This window comes from Engraulis encrasicolus, chromosome 2, assembly GCF_034702125.1.
Source record: "Engraulis encrasicolus isolate BLACKSEA-1 chromosome 2, IST_EnEncr_1.0, whole genome shotgun sequence".
NCBI classification, from domain to species: Eukaryota; Metazoa; Chordata; class Actinopteri; order Clupeiformes; family Engraulidae; genus Engraulis; species Engraulis encrasicolus.
Window position 1 is genome coordinate 40234795 of NC_085858.1, and position 13233 is coordinate 40248027.

At 47.0% G+C, this 13233-nt stretch overlaps 1 protein-coding gene across 2 annotated transcripts in view; it reads right to left on the reverse strand.

Annotated features, from left to right (window-relative positions):
• Positions 1 to 2212: 2212 nt before the first annotated feature.
• Positions 2213 to 13233, reverse strand: part of csnk1da (casein kinase 1, delta a) — a 51234-nt gene continuing 40213 nt past the window's right edge. The window contains exons 8-10 of one of the 2 annotated variants that reach the window (XM_063188599.1): positions 12937 to 13049; positions 11131 to 11201; positions 5751 to 5848 (exon numbers count right to left, since the gene is read on the reverse strand). In XM_063188599.1, the coding sequence (XP_063044669.1) occupies positions 11166 to 11201; positions 12937 to 13049 (149 nt within the window). In that variant the 3' untranslated portion in view covers positions 5751 to 5848; positions 11131 to 11165. Of the gene's footprint in view, positions 5849 to 11130; positions 11202 to 12936; positions 13050 to 13233 lie in introns of both variants that reach the window. The other variant, XM_063188596.1, reaches the window with a different exon arrangement.

The window sequence follows — 13233 nt, forward strand, 5'->3', positions numbered from 1 at the left end:
TGTGTGTGTGTGTGTGTGTGACTGAACACAGAGAACTGAAAAGCAAGCACAGCTCAGGCCCTGCTGTGGGGATTAGGGTAATATTAGGCTGATACGGTTCCCCACGTCAGGGTTGAATGAGATGTACAGGCATTGAACTGCCATACTTTACACAGGCACTTTCTATCTGTTGTGGTATTGTTACCATGTCTTGGGTCTCAGACCATAGACGGACCTCTTCTTTAATGCCCATGGCCAGTGAACGGGAAGATGCTTTGGCTGCAATGGGACCAGGAAAGCATAGCTGAGCTGAGAGAGGTACAATCGTCACACTGTCTCTCTCCTCATGGATATTGAAGAGACTTGAGTGAGATGGCTTGCTTTTGTTTCCAAGTGAGTCAACCGTTTGCACAGGTTTTCTGCTAAATGTAGGCCTAAGTGTTTCTGTGGCATGCTTTGACTGTTGATGGTGCTGCTGTGTATTTGATGTGCTCATGTACAGACGTATGACATTCCAGTAGTCATGTAGAACTGAGTTTCTGAGTGTCCAACACCATCTTCCATCTTTGAAAAGGACAATAATTGTCATAATACTGCCTTTTGTTTCCGTTTAAAAAAAAAAAAACATTTTGTTGTTGATGCCTTGTGTAGATTTGTTTGTTTTCTTGTTTGATATAAAGTATTTTCACTTTACAGTGTTGTAAGTTAACTAGCATCTGAAGACATCTCTTGCAATAAGTGCTCTCTTTTGTAACCTCTCTGGATTTTTAATTTTATTATTTTCTTTTCCTTTCATTGATTTTTCTTGTAGTAGTTTTCTCCAACATGACTTCCAAGACAGCGTTAGTATTTGGTTGGCAATTGTTTGGTGAAGGCTGGACACAGTCAGGCAGCTATTTTATTTATTTATTGAGATAAACTTTTAAGTACTGGATAGAAACCCACTTCCTCTTTCTTTAGTATCTGCTGCTCTCCCGATGCCTGCTGACCAGAAGTGATTAAGCAGACTCTTGGCTCACACACCGTTAACCAACACACTGCCACTGTGCTCTGAAAATAGATCTATACCTTTGGGACACAAAACAGATTTATGTGTAATTCAGGGGCCTGTTACAATGGGAGGAAAAGGACCCTTGGGCTTTTGAGTGGAGATGCACTCACGAAGTGGGACTGATGATGTCAGCAGGCTTTTTGCCTACTAGGAAGACATTTACAGGAAGTGGAGGCTGGTAGCATTGAGTCGTGGTGGTAAACTGGAATTATGAAACATGCTTTTCCTTTCTAATCATACAGGGTAGTTGATTCTTATTTCTTAATATTTCCGTGTCTGTAAATAGAATACACCCATTGCATTGCATCACAAATACAGTTTGTGCCAAGCCGCAGAGATTTCCTGCTGTGGGGTCATGGCACTCGGGTTATAGTGTGGCACAACACCCTCCGTGACCCCAGACATCACTTCTCCTGTTCGCTGCCTCCCACCCATAGAAACCACACTGTGCTTGAGGAATTCCCTGGGTGCCTACAGACATGATTTATTTATTTTGTATGTGACTAAATGTGAACTGGACTATGTGTTCTTCTGCACAGGAAGAATATGACCACACAAGGCTATCTTTCTTACTTCCTGCTTGTGATGGTGGTTCCGCATTCACGGCACCACAACATTTCTCTAGAAGTGTCCTCATGAAGTTGCATTGGAGGGTGTATGGTTTGGCCAGTAAACAAGCATCAGTGCTGCTATACATCTGGCTTCTAACCAAGTACAGCCTCACTTGATGTGGTGATTCACTCCACTTAACTTGTATTTAATTCTCATCACGTGATAAATATTGCTGTGGTGCACTCAGCCAACAATCATCACTCCTCATTCCACTTTCTCCAAAAAACCCTACTCCTGCTGCTTTCAATGTGACCCCTTTACATTTCTCAATAAACACGGTATGGACCTACAGCAATAGTTTTTGTCATTTGTCCTTTGAACTGAAGATTGTACATTTCTATTAGCATTTCAGTAAAAAACACTGCTATCCTAGTAGTTGCTATTGCTAATGTGTACATGCCAACAACACTGAGAAAAATCTATTTATAAATTGAAACATCTTTGTGTGTGTACTGGTGTGTGAAAACCCCTGAACCTGTAAAGTGACCCAATTGCTCCACTTAGTGGTTACATGGGTGTACTGCGAGCTAAAACGTCATCTCACAAATGAAAATGTCTGCCATGACACCGTTGTGTACAAGTACTTATTAATTTATTTACACAATTTAAAATACACAAATACAGTGGCAATACAAATGAGGAGAAAAATCTTACAGGGCAAGAAGATTTCCCATAATTCCATTGGAGAGTTTGATAGCACAGTGTGATGTGACGTGTGGCATGATGCCGTGACCGCCTCTGCAGTCACAGACCGAATGAAACCAGGTCAGGAAAACATTAAATCCAATAACAGAATAAAAGAAAAAAATAAAACAAAAGACAGTCGGTTGATCCCAAACAAAGTGTACTCGTGTCTTTTTTTTATTACGTTTTCTTTTTTTTACGTTTTGCTCATTTTTGTTTCATCACTCTTGAGTGTTACTACCACCAAGTAAGGGATCAACCCCAAAATTGAGTCTGTGAGCAATTTTGTATGTTTGCAAAGTTTTTTTTCTTTTTTTTGGCTTTTTTTTTTTTCAAGACCACCAGAAGTGAGAAGAGCTAGTTCACACATCGCCCCCAGCTAAGCACTAACCCTTTTCCTCAGCACCCTCGCACTACAGAGACAGACAGAGGCTATGTCAAAATGGAGCTTCGCCATCACTAGAAACATCCTATATACACCACAACAGAACTGAAAGGTTTTCTTTTTCATTCACCACTAAACCACCCCACCCCCCTGTCCGCCGTCCCATCCCATCCCATCCCATCGCCCCGAAAAACCCGCCCCAACAGACTACAAGAAAAAAGACTAATGCTCTATTAGGCCGAGTGATATGATGCTGCAAAACAATATCAGCCGTCTTTGCTCCTCATGGACTCGAGCACAGGGAAGCCCTGGAGCTACAGATTTAGAAAAAAAAAAAAAAGAACTAAAGCGAGTGTAATAAATTGATTATGCTTTACAAATAAAAACAAACAAAAATAAAACAAAAAAAGAATATCCATGCCCCCCAAATAACCCCAAAAAATAAGTCCAAATGTCGTTTTTTAAAATATAGGCTTCAAGATGAAATATAATAAAAAGTCATCCCCCTCCCTCCCGTCCCTCTCTCTCTCTCTTCGTCCGGAAGAAAAGGAGGCTGATTCCAAAATAGACATGGCTTTTGAAATGAGAGCCGATGGCTGGCACTCATCACCACGCACGCACGCACACAAGCAGACACATCCCCTCAAGGTCTCAGGCAAGCAGGAGAGAGGGAGAGAGGAATGAAGAGCTGAGAGAGGAGAGAGAGAGAGAGATAGAACTGGACAAACAGACATATAAAATTAGATGATGAGAAAAAACAGTCAGAGAGCAAGAACAAGCAGAGACAGACCGACCAGAGAGAGGGAGATAAAGAGGAAGAGAGAGAGAGAGAGAGAGAGAGAGAGAGAGAGAGAGAGAGAGAGAGAGAGAGAGAGAGAGAGAGAGAGAGAGAGAGACAGAGAGAGAGAGAGAGAGAGAGAGAGAGAGAGAGAGAGAGAGAGAGAGAGCGAGCCCTTGGGGATAAGGTGACTTCAGGCCTAGCTGAGGTGCTGCTGAGCATCCGGGACGGGGGGTGATGATGATCAAGGGAGGGGAGGGGAGTGCACTCCCAACAGGCAGGCTCCCCTCTCCTCTCCTCTTCGTACCCCACCCTTCCCCTCCAGCCCACCAGGACCACCTGAAGTCTTCCACAGGGACCGGGACAGAGGGGGATTAAAACTCACCATTAAAAACAAGGGGGTGAACCAAAAGAGCGAGCAAACAACGTGAACATTTTGACATCTCTACAATTGCAGGCGTTTCACAGCTTTCCAACGGCGTTTAAAAACGTAAAGAGAAGCCTCATGGGGGAAGTGGTCACCACCCAGGAGCGAAAGGACAGTTAGCCGCAAACAACAGGGAGAGCCTTAACACATACACACACACTCAATAACACACACTCGCACTCGCACTCACACACACAGGAGGTGGGAGTACATAACAGCTGACTGTTCAAAAAGGGGAAACGGTAGCATTTTACGCAGCTTTCCCTCCCTCTTTACATTGAAAAACAAACAAACAAACAAACCAAAAACAAACAAAAAGAAAAAGCATTTCTGCAGGTTTTGCTTAAGGATCCACTGCAGGAATGAGTAGTGGCATAAGGGGATTTTTTGGGGTTCTATGGCGTTCACATCCCCCCCTTTTTTTTTGAAACTCTCCCCCTCTTGCCTACACACATCTTACTGGCGCTGCATGGACTACAGACAAGTCTCCAGGCATGGAGTTCACCATTCCATGACAACACAAAAAGAAAAAACAAACAAACAAATCATCACGTCGAGACACAAGGCTTTGTGTCACTCATAAGCCTGAAAAAGTGACTCCACCTCCCCCCAAACACAGAGAGAGAGAGAGAGAGCGAGGGGGGCTTTTAATCCGAGCAGACCGCGCCAGCAGGCAGGTAAGAAACTGCTTTGATATTTTTTTTTTGTTTCGTTTCCATTTGATACAACATGGAGCAGTTTAGTTAGGGAAAAGATCTGTGTTTTGGAAAAAAATGCCATTGTTACAACACAGCCGCGGTCCACGCTCTTCGAGACCACTGGGGGAGCCGTCAGTCAGCTTCCATCCACCCCGTAAGACGAGGAGCAGGGCAGGGGGACACGCGGGGTGGAGAGGTGGGGGATGGTTGGAGGGAGTCAGAGTATCTCTGGAGTGATGCCACTCTATGTCTGAGGGAAAACGTGAGGTCAAGGAGAAAGGTGAGGTGTGTGTGTGGTGTTTGTGTGCGTGTGTGTGTGTGTGCGTGGGGGTGACGTGTGCCCGACTGATGGAGGTTGGGGAGCCTTGTCTTTGAGTATGTATGCCGGGGTTGGCAAAGGCTACGTCACGTCGGCCACCAGACATCCACCCCCTCTACATGATGGGGTGACGCTCAGGCCAAGAGCAGTGGAGCAAACACACAAATGTGCACGGGATTCAGTGTATGTATGTGTGCGTTAGTGTGTGTGTGTGTTTGTTTGTGTGTGTCTGTGTGTGTGAGAGAGATGTGTCCATGTACATGTGCCCGTGTGTGTGTGTGTGTGTGTGTGCACAAGTCTTGTTCCATGTTTGCCCACCGAAAGGGGGCTAGCAAGACGCATGGCATTCGGAAGAAAACGTGAGCGTGTGTCTGAGAGAGAGAGATAAAGAGAGAGAGAGAGAGAGAGAGAGAGAGAGAGAGAGAGAGAGAGAGAGAGACCGTGATAGAGAGACATAGAGACAGAGAGAAAGAGAGAGACTCAAAGGTCTCTGGCTCCCGACAGGCTGGGGTTGTAGATCCATGGTTTTGTCTTTGTGTGTATGCAAGTTTGTTTGTTTCTGTTGTGTTGTTTTTCTTTTTTGTGTGTGTCCTTTTTTTCTTCTTTTTCTCTTTTTTGCTTTTTCTTTTGTTGCTGTTACTCTTTTCTCCGCAACCGCAAGCCTGGCGTGGCGTGGCTGGCCGGAGGTCCTGGTCTGGTCAAGGTGTTGGTGGAGGTGGTGGTGGGGCCCCATCAGGTTGGGGCTTGGTGGTGTCCCCCTCGCGGTCACGTTGTAAAGGGGGACTGGGAGGGGTGGTGTTGTTTCAGGGTCAGGGGAGAAAAGTGGGACGCAGGGAAACGCAGACAGGGATGCAGGGCTGCGTCTCATCGAGGTACTGCCGACTGCAGTCCGCTGGGAGTCACGCGTGACAGAGCCTACGGAGAGAGGGAAAGAGAGAGAGAAAAAAAAAAGAGCGAGAGAGATAGAGTGAGAAAGGATAAGTAGCTGGCAGAAAGAGAAATAAACTACAGTACTCACAGATGACTGTGATTTCTATAGCTCAGCACCTTAGAAACAAACTGTCTTTCTTTAGGGGGAAAAACCCACTCTTTCTACTGCCAACTCTGTTCATGTTTCCATGTGAGCAGCGTACAAGCAGCTGCACATTCTCTCCCGAGTGCTCCAAGTTTGAATGCATAAAGAGATGACGACGGAAGGACAGGAGGAAAACGTTCACTAATGCCAAAAGCTCAGCTCCAGAAAATGGCATCAGGGAAGACGGGGATTGGGGAATACAAAAGATTCCCCAGGGTCCGTGGTCCAGTGCCTCTGTCAATTTGCGTACAAACGCAACTTCCCTATTGACAAAAACAAGCAGTGGTGTACCTCTTTGTCGTGGTAATGGGATGGCTTTGTGTTGTGATGGTTTCAGGGACGGAATTATCTTTGTCAAACGTGAGGAGGTTGAATAAGCTAGGACAAAGGAACGATTTAAAATTGAACTACTACTGAGGAACAATTACAAAACCAAAACAAGGCTTGTCTGCACTTGCAGCGCCTCAAACTGTTTCGCTTTGAACTGGAATGGCAGAGTCTTTTCAATGTTGGCCTATTCTTGCTTAGGGGGCACAGGCAGGGGGCGACAGTGAGGCTGACAGTTACAGCTCTAGTCCAGTAGGGAGCGAGAGTGTGCCGCCAATGGGAATCGGCAAAGGGAGCGCGAGAGGGATTGAGACAGGGCAGGGCGGGGCGGGTGAAGATCCACACTGAGAGGGAACAAAAGGGCTGCCAAGGTGAAGAGAGCGGCCATGATGATGAGCAGCAGCCCCCATAGCCGCACTGTAGCCCCAGCATACTGCTTCTCTTTTTCTTTAAAGATATTTTTTGTCTTTTTGACTCAATTTGCGATAGTACAGTGAAGACGGTGACAGGAAGCAAGTGGGGAGAGAGAGACGGGGAGGGGGCAGCAAATGAGCCGGGCCGGAATCGAACCTGGGTCGCCGGCTTAGTAACTCAGTGTCCTAGCGTTCGGCCACAGCAGGGCCGCATCCCGCTTGCTGATGACCACATGAACGCTTTGATCGATTCAAACTTGGAGGCGATGGAAACCATATGAACAAACACGTTCTACGTTCAGACACCCAGACTACACTAAAAAAATTACTAGTCACAAGCAACAGTGCAAAAAGAGGACACCATCATTACTATATGATGCATACATTGTGAATACTTGTCTAAAAGCGCATACTGCGAGGTGGGAGACTGGAGGTGGCATATTTCAGGGACACACTTCACTTCAGCAGTGGGGAGTGGGTTAGGGTGAAACCAGACTGGACTGAGGGGAGCGTGTGGGGGGGTGCACAGCATGCTGGAGAGCTGCTACTGTAGCACACAGCAGGCAACTCACAGCCAGAGCAGAGGCAACGTGGTGGAAGAGGACACACACTTAACTCAAACACACTGAACAACAGACCAAAACAGGAAGAGGGACAGAGGAGAAGGAAGCAGAGAGAAGTACAGTGCACCGAGGAAGAGATTAAATGGCCATCAAGCCACATGTTACGCACAGACACGCGCACACACATGAGCACGCACACACACACAGAATTAAACACACACCCTAAAATACACACACAGGCAGAGGGAGCTGTGGAGCACACAATCAGCAGCTGTGAACTGCAGTAGAGGCCCAGTCCTTCTCTCCTCTCCCTAATACGCCCGCTCACTCTCTCCCTCCCTCCCTCCCTCCCACTTAAACACCACCAACCCCTAACAAGCCACAGCTAGAGCCAGTGGGTGTGAGGCTTTCAAAAAAAAAAAAAAAATGTTTAAGCGAATCCCATGTGCTGTCTGTCCTCGTACAGTGGGCACGTGCATTTCCAGTAGAATGACTTTTTATTGCAGTTTCTGGAGGTGGGTGGCTTGGTTAGGTACTGTGGTTCTCAAACGCTTTCTGATGGGGGCCCCCCTTATGACCCAAGAATATTTTCGTGAACCCCCACCTCCTGGATTCCTAACGTTAAGTAAATATTCTTTGTCTCTTCATATTTCTAAATGATCAGTTCAATTTCACCGGAAACGTTATTACATCAAGTGAATACTGTCACAAACTAATTTATTGAATGTTTATATGTCAGGTTTATATGTAAAGAGACCTCCTCTCTTCCCGACCCCAGTGTAATATCTCCGACCCCCGGTTTGGGAACCAGTACTGTAAGGGGGGAGAGAGTGAGTGGAGAGTTGGGCGAGGGCCAGATTCTGGTGGCCCAGGGAAGCGTGCGATCAGCAGGAAGCCTCGCCGTGGACCAGATGGAACTAGCGGCATGTATGAGAATCCATATGCAGCTCAGAGGCCAGGCGGGCTCAGAGAGAGCAGAGAGAGCAGAGATATACAGATAGACCCAGACCCGTAGATGTCGACCTGCTTTCATTAACACCAGATCAGATTAACATGCTGTTTTGGGTCGAGAAAAAGGGGGTAATCTTTATAATCTCTTTTTTTTTTAATTTTGGTTTTAGCGTTTCGTGTACATGCTGTGTTAGCGGGTTAAACCCGCCTGGCTGAGTGACTTGAGTGAGCTGAGCGCAGGCATTTTAATTTGGGTGGAACTTTCGTCGACGCCCTTTACAGCAAACCCTGTAACCCGAGCTTGTTTGGACATGTCACAACAGACTGCGACAGCATGAGTGCAGAGCATGCCAGCCGAGCCGTTGTTGCTTTATTTGCACATCCATCCACCTTCCGTTCCTCCATCAATTATGCTGCTCTGAAAATATCATTTCATTTCTCTGCCTACATGACTAGCCAGAAAGCGAAAAAATTACAAAAAATAGGCTGATATTGTGATACTGCAATGCAATACCCTTTTGACCATCTGCAAAATAGCTTTCCAATGTACTGTATAATGCAGCCGCATACTGAATCCAGCTGAGCATGGGCTCTTCCAACGGCAGGCTGAGGAACTTGCATTATTTAAGCAGACCCGGAAACTTCAGCTGAAATTTAGGTCATACAGCTGACTGACTGACCCCACTCCACATTAACTGGCTATTCCAGCGCATGATGCATCAGTACATCTTAATGCTGTATTTCAATGTGCAACTCCTCGCTGCGTTGCATCTTAGACAATGAAATACACATGCCTAGCACATTGCTTTCACAGTGTAGTAGGCCTTTGAGCCTCATATGAAAGACCTAACCACAGGGTGGGTATAAATTCTACGCCCGGTCTTAGCCCGAAGAAGGCTTAAGACCCGCTGGTGCAACGGGCGTAACTATCTGCTTGGTCTTACAACAGGGACACTGTGCAGGAAATGGTCAAAAAAGGTACTGCAACTATGCTGCTCAATGAAACTGGGCTGCCTATTACCAAATTTGATCTTTACATGAAAGTTTACTATGTAATAAACAAATGTTTTCTAGTATGGTCCAAGTACAGTAATTTTTGCAGCTAAAAATGGCTATTTTTGGAAATTCAAAATGGCGGACCATGGAGAAGATCCCCCTTTTCATGTATGAAAAGTGCAATTTTTCCCAGTCATAATGAATACTTAGAATTTGATGCTGGTGGTAAGTATTCATGAAAAAGGTAACATTAGTGAATGGGCAGCATGGATTCTGGAAATAAACAACTAAAAATCTCACACAGTGTCCCTTTAAGACCAATTTCTGTTAAGATCGGTCGTAAGACAGTTGGTGCAACCGGCCCCTGATTTTTAAAGACTAAGGACTACCCGCTGCTAAATGTAACCTTGTGTGCCAGTCCTGTTCTCGGGCACGGTGCCCAAGCTCTCTAAGCCGTGTATGTACTGTGTAAAACATGCATGAGCGGGCGTTAGCTGGGCTGGGCTGGGCAGGCTGGAGGCGCTGGCACGGGGGGGGCTGCAAGTGAGCTGTCCTAATCTAGGAGCTTCTTAACCCGTGTTCCATCTGTGAGTGGCAGGCTAAACGCCGGGCATCTGCTGCGAGAGGACTTACACACTCTCACTAGTCCCCGTGTCACCCACATTACACGTTGGGGGTCATCATCACCACCGTCGCCAGGACCAGGGAGGGGCCGCCCCTTATGACCTGGCGAAGGGCAAGGGTGTCCGCCACACAGCCGATCACACCACAAGTTTGTACCAATGTTAATTTGTGGAGACGGCTATGAGGGTGCGGTGTTTATGCAATCATGTTTTCACTGGTGTTAGGATCGTTTTTCAAGGCCCACAGCTGCAGGTTTTGGGAGAAAAGGCACTCGGGCGGATGTTTGCTACAGCGTAAACACTGGGTCAGTTTTCTCAAGCACGCCTGACAAACACAATCCCAAGGGAGAAAGCCTATCCCTATAGCCGTGTTGTCTCATGCTGGCCTTATGGCCTCATGTTTACAGACTGTAAAAACATGTTCCTTCATGACAATGCAACCCACCAATACTGCTTTGACTAACCAATCGACTTTGTGTTCCGTTTTCCATCATTTTCTTGTGAACATCTAGAAATTAATAAGGATTCCTGAGGTTTTTGAAAGGGTAACAATATCTGGTCCAAGTGCTCTGTATTGTGTGAAATGCTTTCCTGACAGGTCAACAAAAATGATGAGCGAGAGTCAGAGATTCATACAAAATAATTAGAATGAAATGGCGGAGAACTTTTGATCAGAGAATGCCATAGCAATGGCCAACTCGCCAATCTTCGGGTTAATGTTTGCACCGCTCTCACATCATACAGGCCTGTATTTATGATCAGGAGTGTGGCCAAAAATGTTCACTAATTCTCGTTGCAGTGCATGATTATCCGTCCATCCCACTCTCCGCTTCACTTCTCAGAGCTGGAGGTTGTTGACGCCGGGTGAGCGATTCACAGCTTAACCCTTGAACTACACGCCCCCAAAGCCGTTGCTGGACCCTAAAGCCCCTTTTCCTATGATCCTCAACAGGCTGTATTTAAAATATCCCCACTGGCCTCGTCTGCCCCACGCTGGCTGTTGGGTGCTTAGGTTCAACACTGGACCAAAGGTCTGGGCCAGTAAGGCTGGTATTGTGTGCACAAGGTGGGGCGGGAGGAGAGGGAGGGGTGGTGGGGGGTTTCAGCAGTGAGATACAGGTAAGTGGTTGTGAGGTGGAGAACAACACAGGGTGAGGGAGTTTGGTAGAAGTAGTCCAGAGAGATTAAGAAGGAAAATAAACAAAAAACAAAACCAAAACCAAACTGCACCCAGTCAACTGTCACTCACCCGAGGCTGCCGTCACACCAGAACGTGTCGAGCAGCTACTTGGCAAGATGATGATCGAAGGGAATGCTATTCTGAGGGGGGGTGGCCAGATGTTTGGGGCGAGGAGAGGTCGAGGAGGAAGGGGGAATAAGGGGGGAGAAGACATCCGTTTGTGAGCAGAGACAAGAGACATAGAAACAAGAACACAACAAAAAAGCACATCTCCACGGCGACGGCGACGCCCTGACAGATCACAGGACTGAAGGAGAAAGCTTAAAGCAGCAGCGGACTTGTGGACGAGCATGACGAGGAGAGGACAATACAGTCGGAGATAACGGAACAGCGACCCTACCGAGTAAAAGCTGAGGGAGTGGTAAATATGTGGCTGAACTGAATAGCCAGATAAAAACAACAGTTACACCCAACAACTTTCTCGGCGACCAGAGAAAGAGCCTTAGCGTGCTTACACATGCACTGCTACAAGTCTATGAACACGTCCCATCTGCAACTAAAAACTCCCACTACAACAAAAAATCTTGTGCAATAAAGGCAATGCCAGAGGAGCTAGCTCTAATCATATGCTGTTGAGTACACGTCCGTTGGCATGCCTAAGGCCATTAGTAAATGTACTCTATTTTCAGCACGACTGAAGAGCCACTAGTAGTAAAACCAGACTATATTTCTCCAGTTATCATGTGACCTTCAAACCGTCCTGTTTCAACAGTAATCCTGCTTTACATTCATGACCTACTACACAGAGAGAGAGAGAGAGAGAGAGAGAGAGAGAGAGAGAGAGAGAGAGAGAGAGAGAGAGAGAGAGAGAGAGAGAGAGAGAGAGATAGGGGAGAGAGAAAAGGAGGGTGGTGGAGATAGGGAGGGAGCAAGGCGGACAGAGAAAGACAGAATGAGACAGAGAGAGAAAGTGAGAGAGAAAAAAGAGAGAGACAGAGACAGAAAGAGAGGAGCCTCTGCTTTTTCACCATGCTCTACACTGGCGATCAACAGGAGGAGAAGTGCATGGGATCACTTCCTGTCTGTGGAATCATCTGCTGCTTCACAAGCTCTTTCACAAGCCTTGTGTGGGAGTACCATACTGCGTGCCAGGGGCGATGCCCAGCTTCTCTCTTTCTCCATCTCAGAACCCTTCTTCTTCACTACCGCTGTCATTCTCTCCGTCTGTGCAGTGCGACAATGGTTAGCTTCCTTCTCTCTCTGTCTGTTGCTCTCAAGCTTGTCTTTTCCTTCAACTCTTTCATTCTCCATCCCTCCCCTAACCCTCCTTCTCTCGGCAGTGCGACAATTTTCAGCTTCTCCATTTCTTTCGCTCTCCATCTCTCTTCTCCTATCTGGATGCCTGTTGTGCCCCTAACACAACACCCTGGGGAGTGGGGCAGTGCCCCAGTGGAGACATGTCGGACGGCTGGAGAGTCAGCGACAAGAGCATAGATACGCACAGGCTTTCAGCTCCCTGTATGGGCCAACAGACATGCTCAACTGCAAGCTCCCTGTATGGGGGTGAGTGGGCCCCAAGGTGTACAGCTGGCTGGGCTTGTATCCAACACGCATGTTTGGTCGACAATAAACAAATGGCACTTACACTGTTACAATAAAAACCTTCACATAGAGAAGCACAACAACACACGCAAACCTATGCCCTAATAGGATCACAAAAACGCCTCATCACCAACACGGACTTGAACAAACGATATCTGCTGCGCGAGGTAAAGCTTGTGGTTCCTGAGCAAAATGGCAGGGGCCGCTGCTGTAGAAGCATATAGCAGGGGGGTGCTGGTCGGAGAGGGGGAGCCCGTAGCAGGGCCGGCTTACCTGTGAGGTGGACATGCGCGACGTGTCCTGTCGTCCTGTCAGGTCCGAGGACGAGATGTTGACGGGAGCGCCGCGGTGCAGTCTCATGCTAACCTTCCTCTCTCGCTCCATGCCTGAAACACACACCACAGAAACGCAAGCAGTCACTTATTTGGTCTTTAATGAATTCACCACAATGTTGCTCACTGTCTGCCAATATGAGGGTCGTATGTAATGTATGTATGCATGTATGTATGCATGTATGACAGCATATAGGCCCCTGTCCTCTGTCTGTTTTTGTCAGTTTGTGCTTATGCA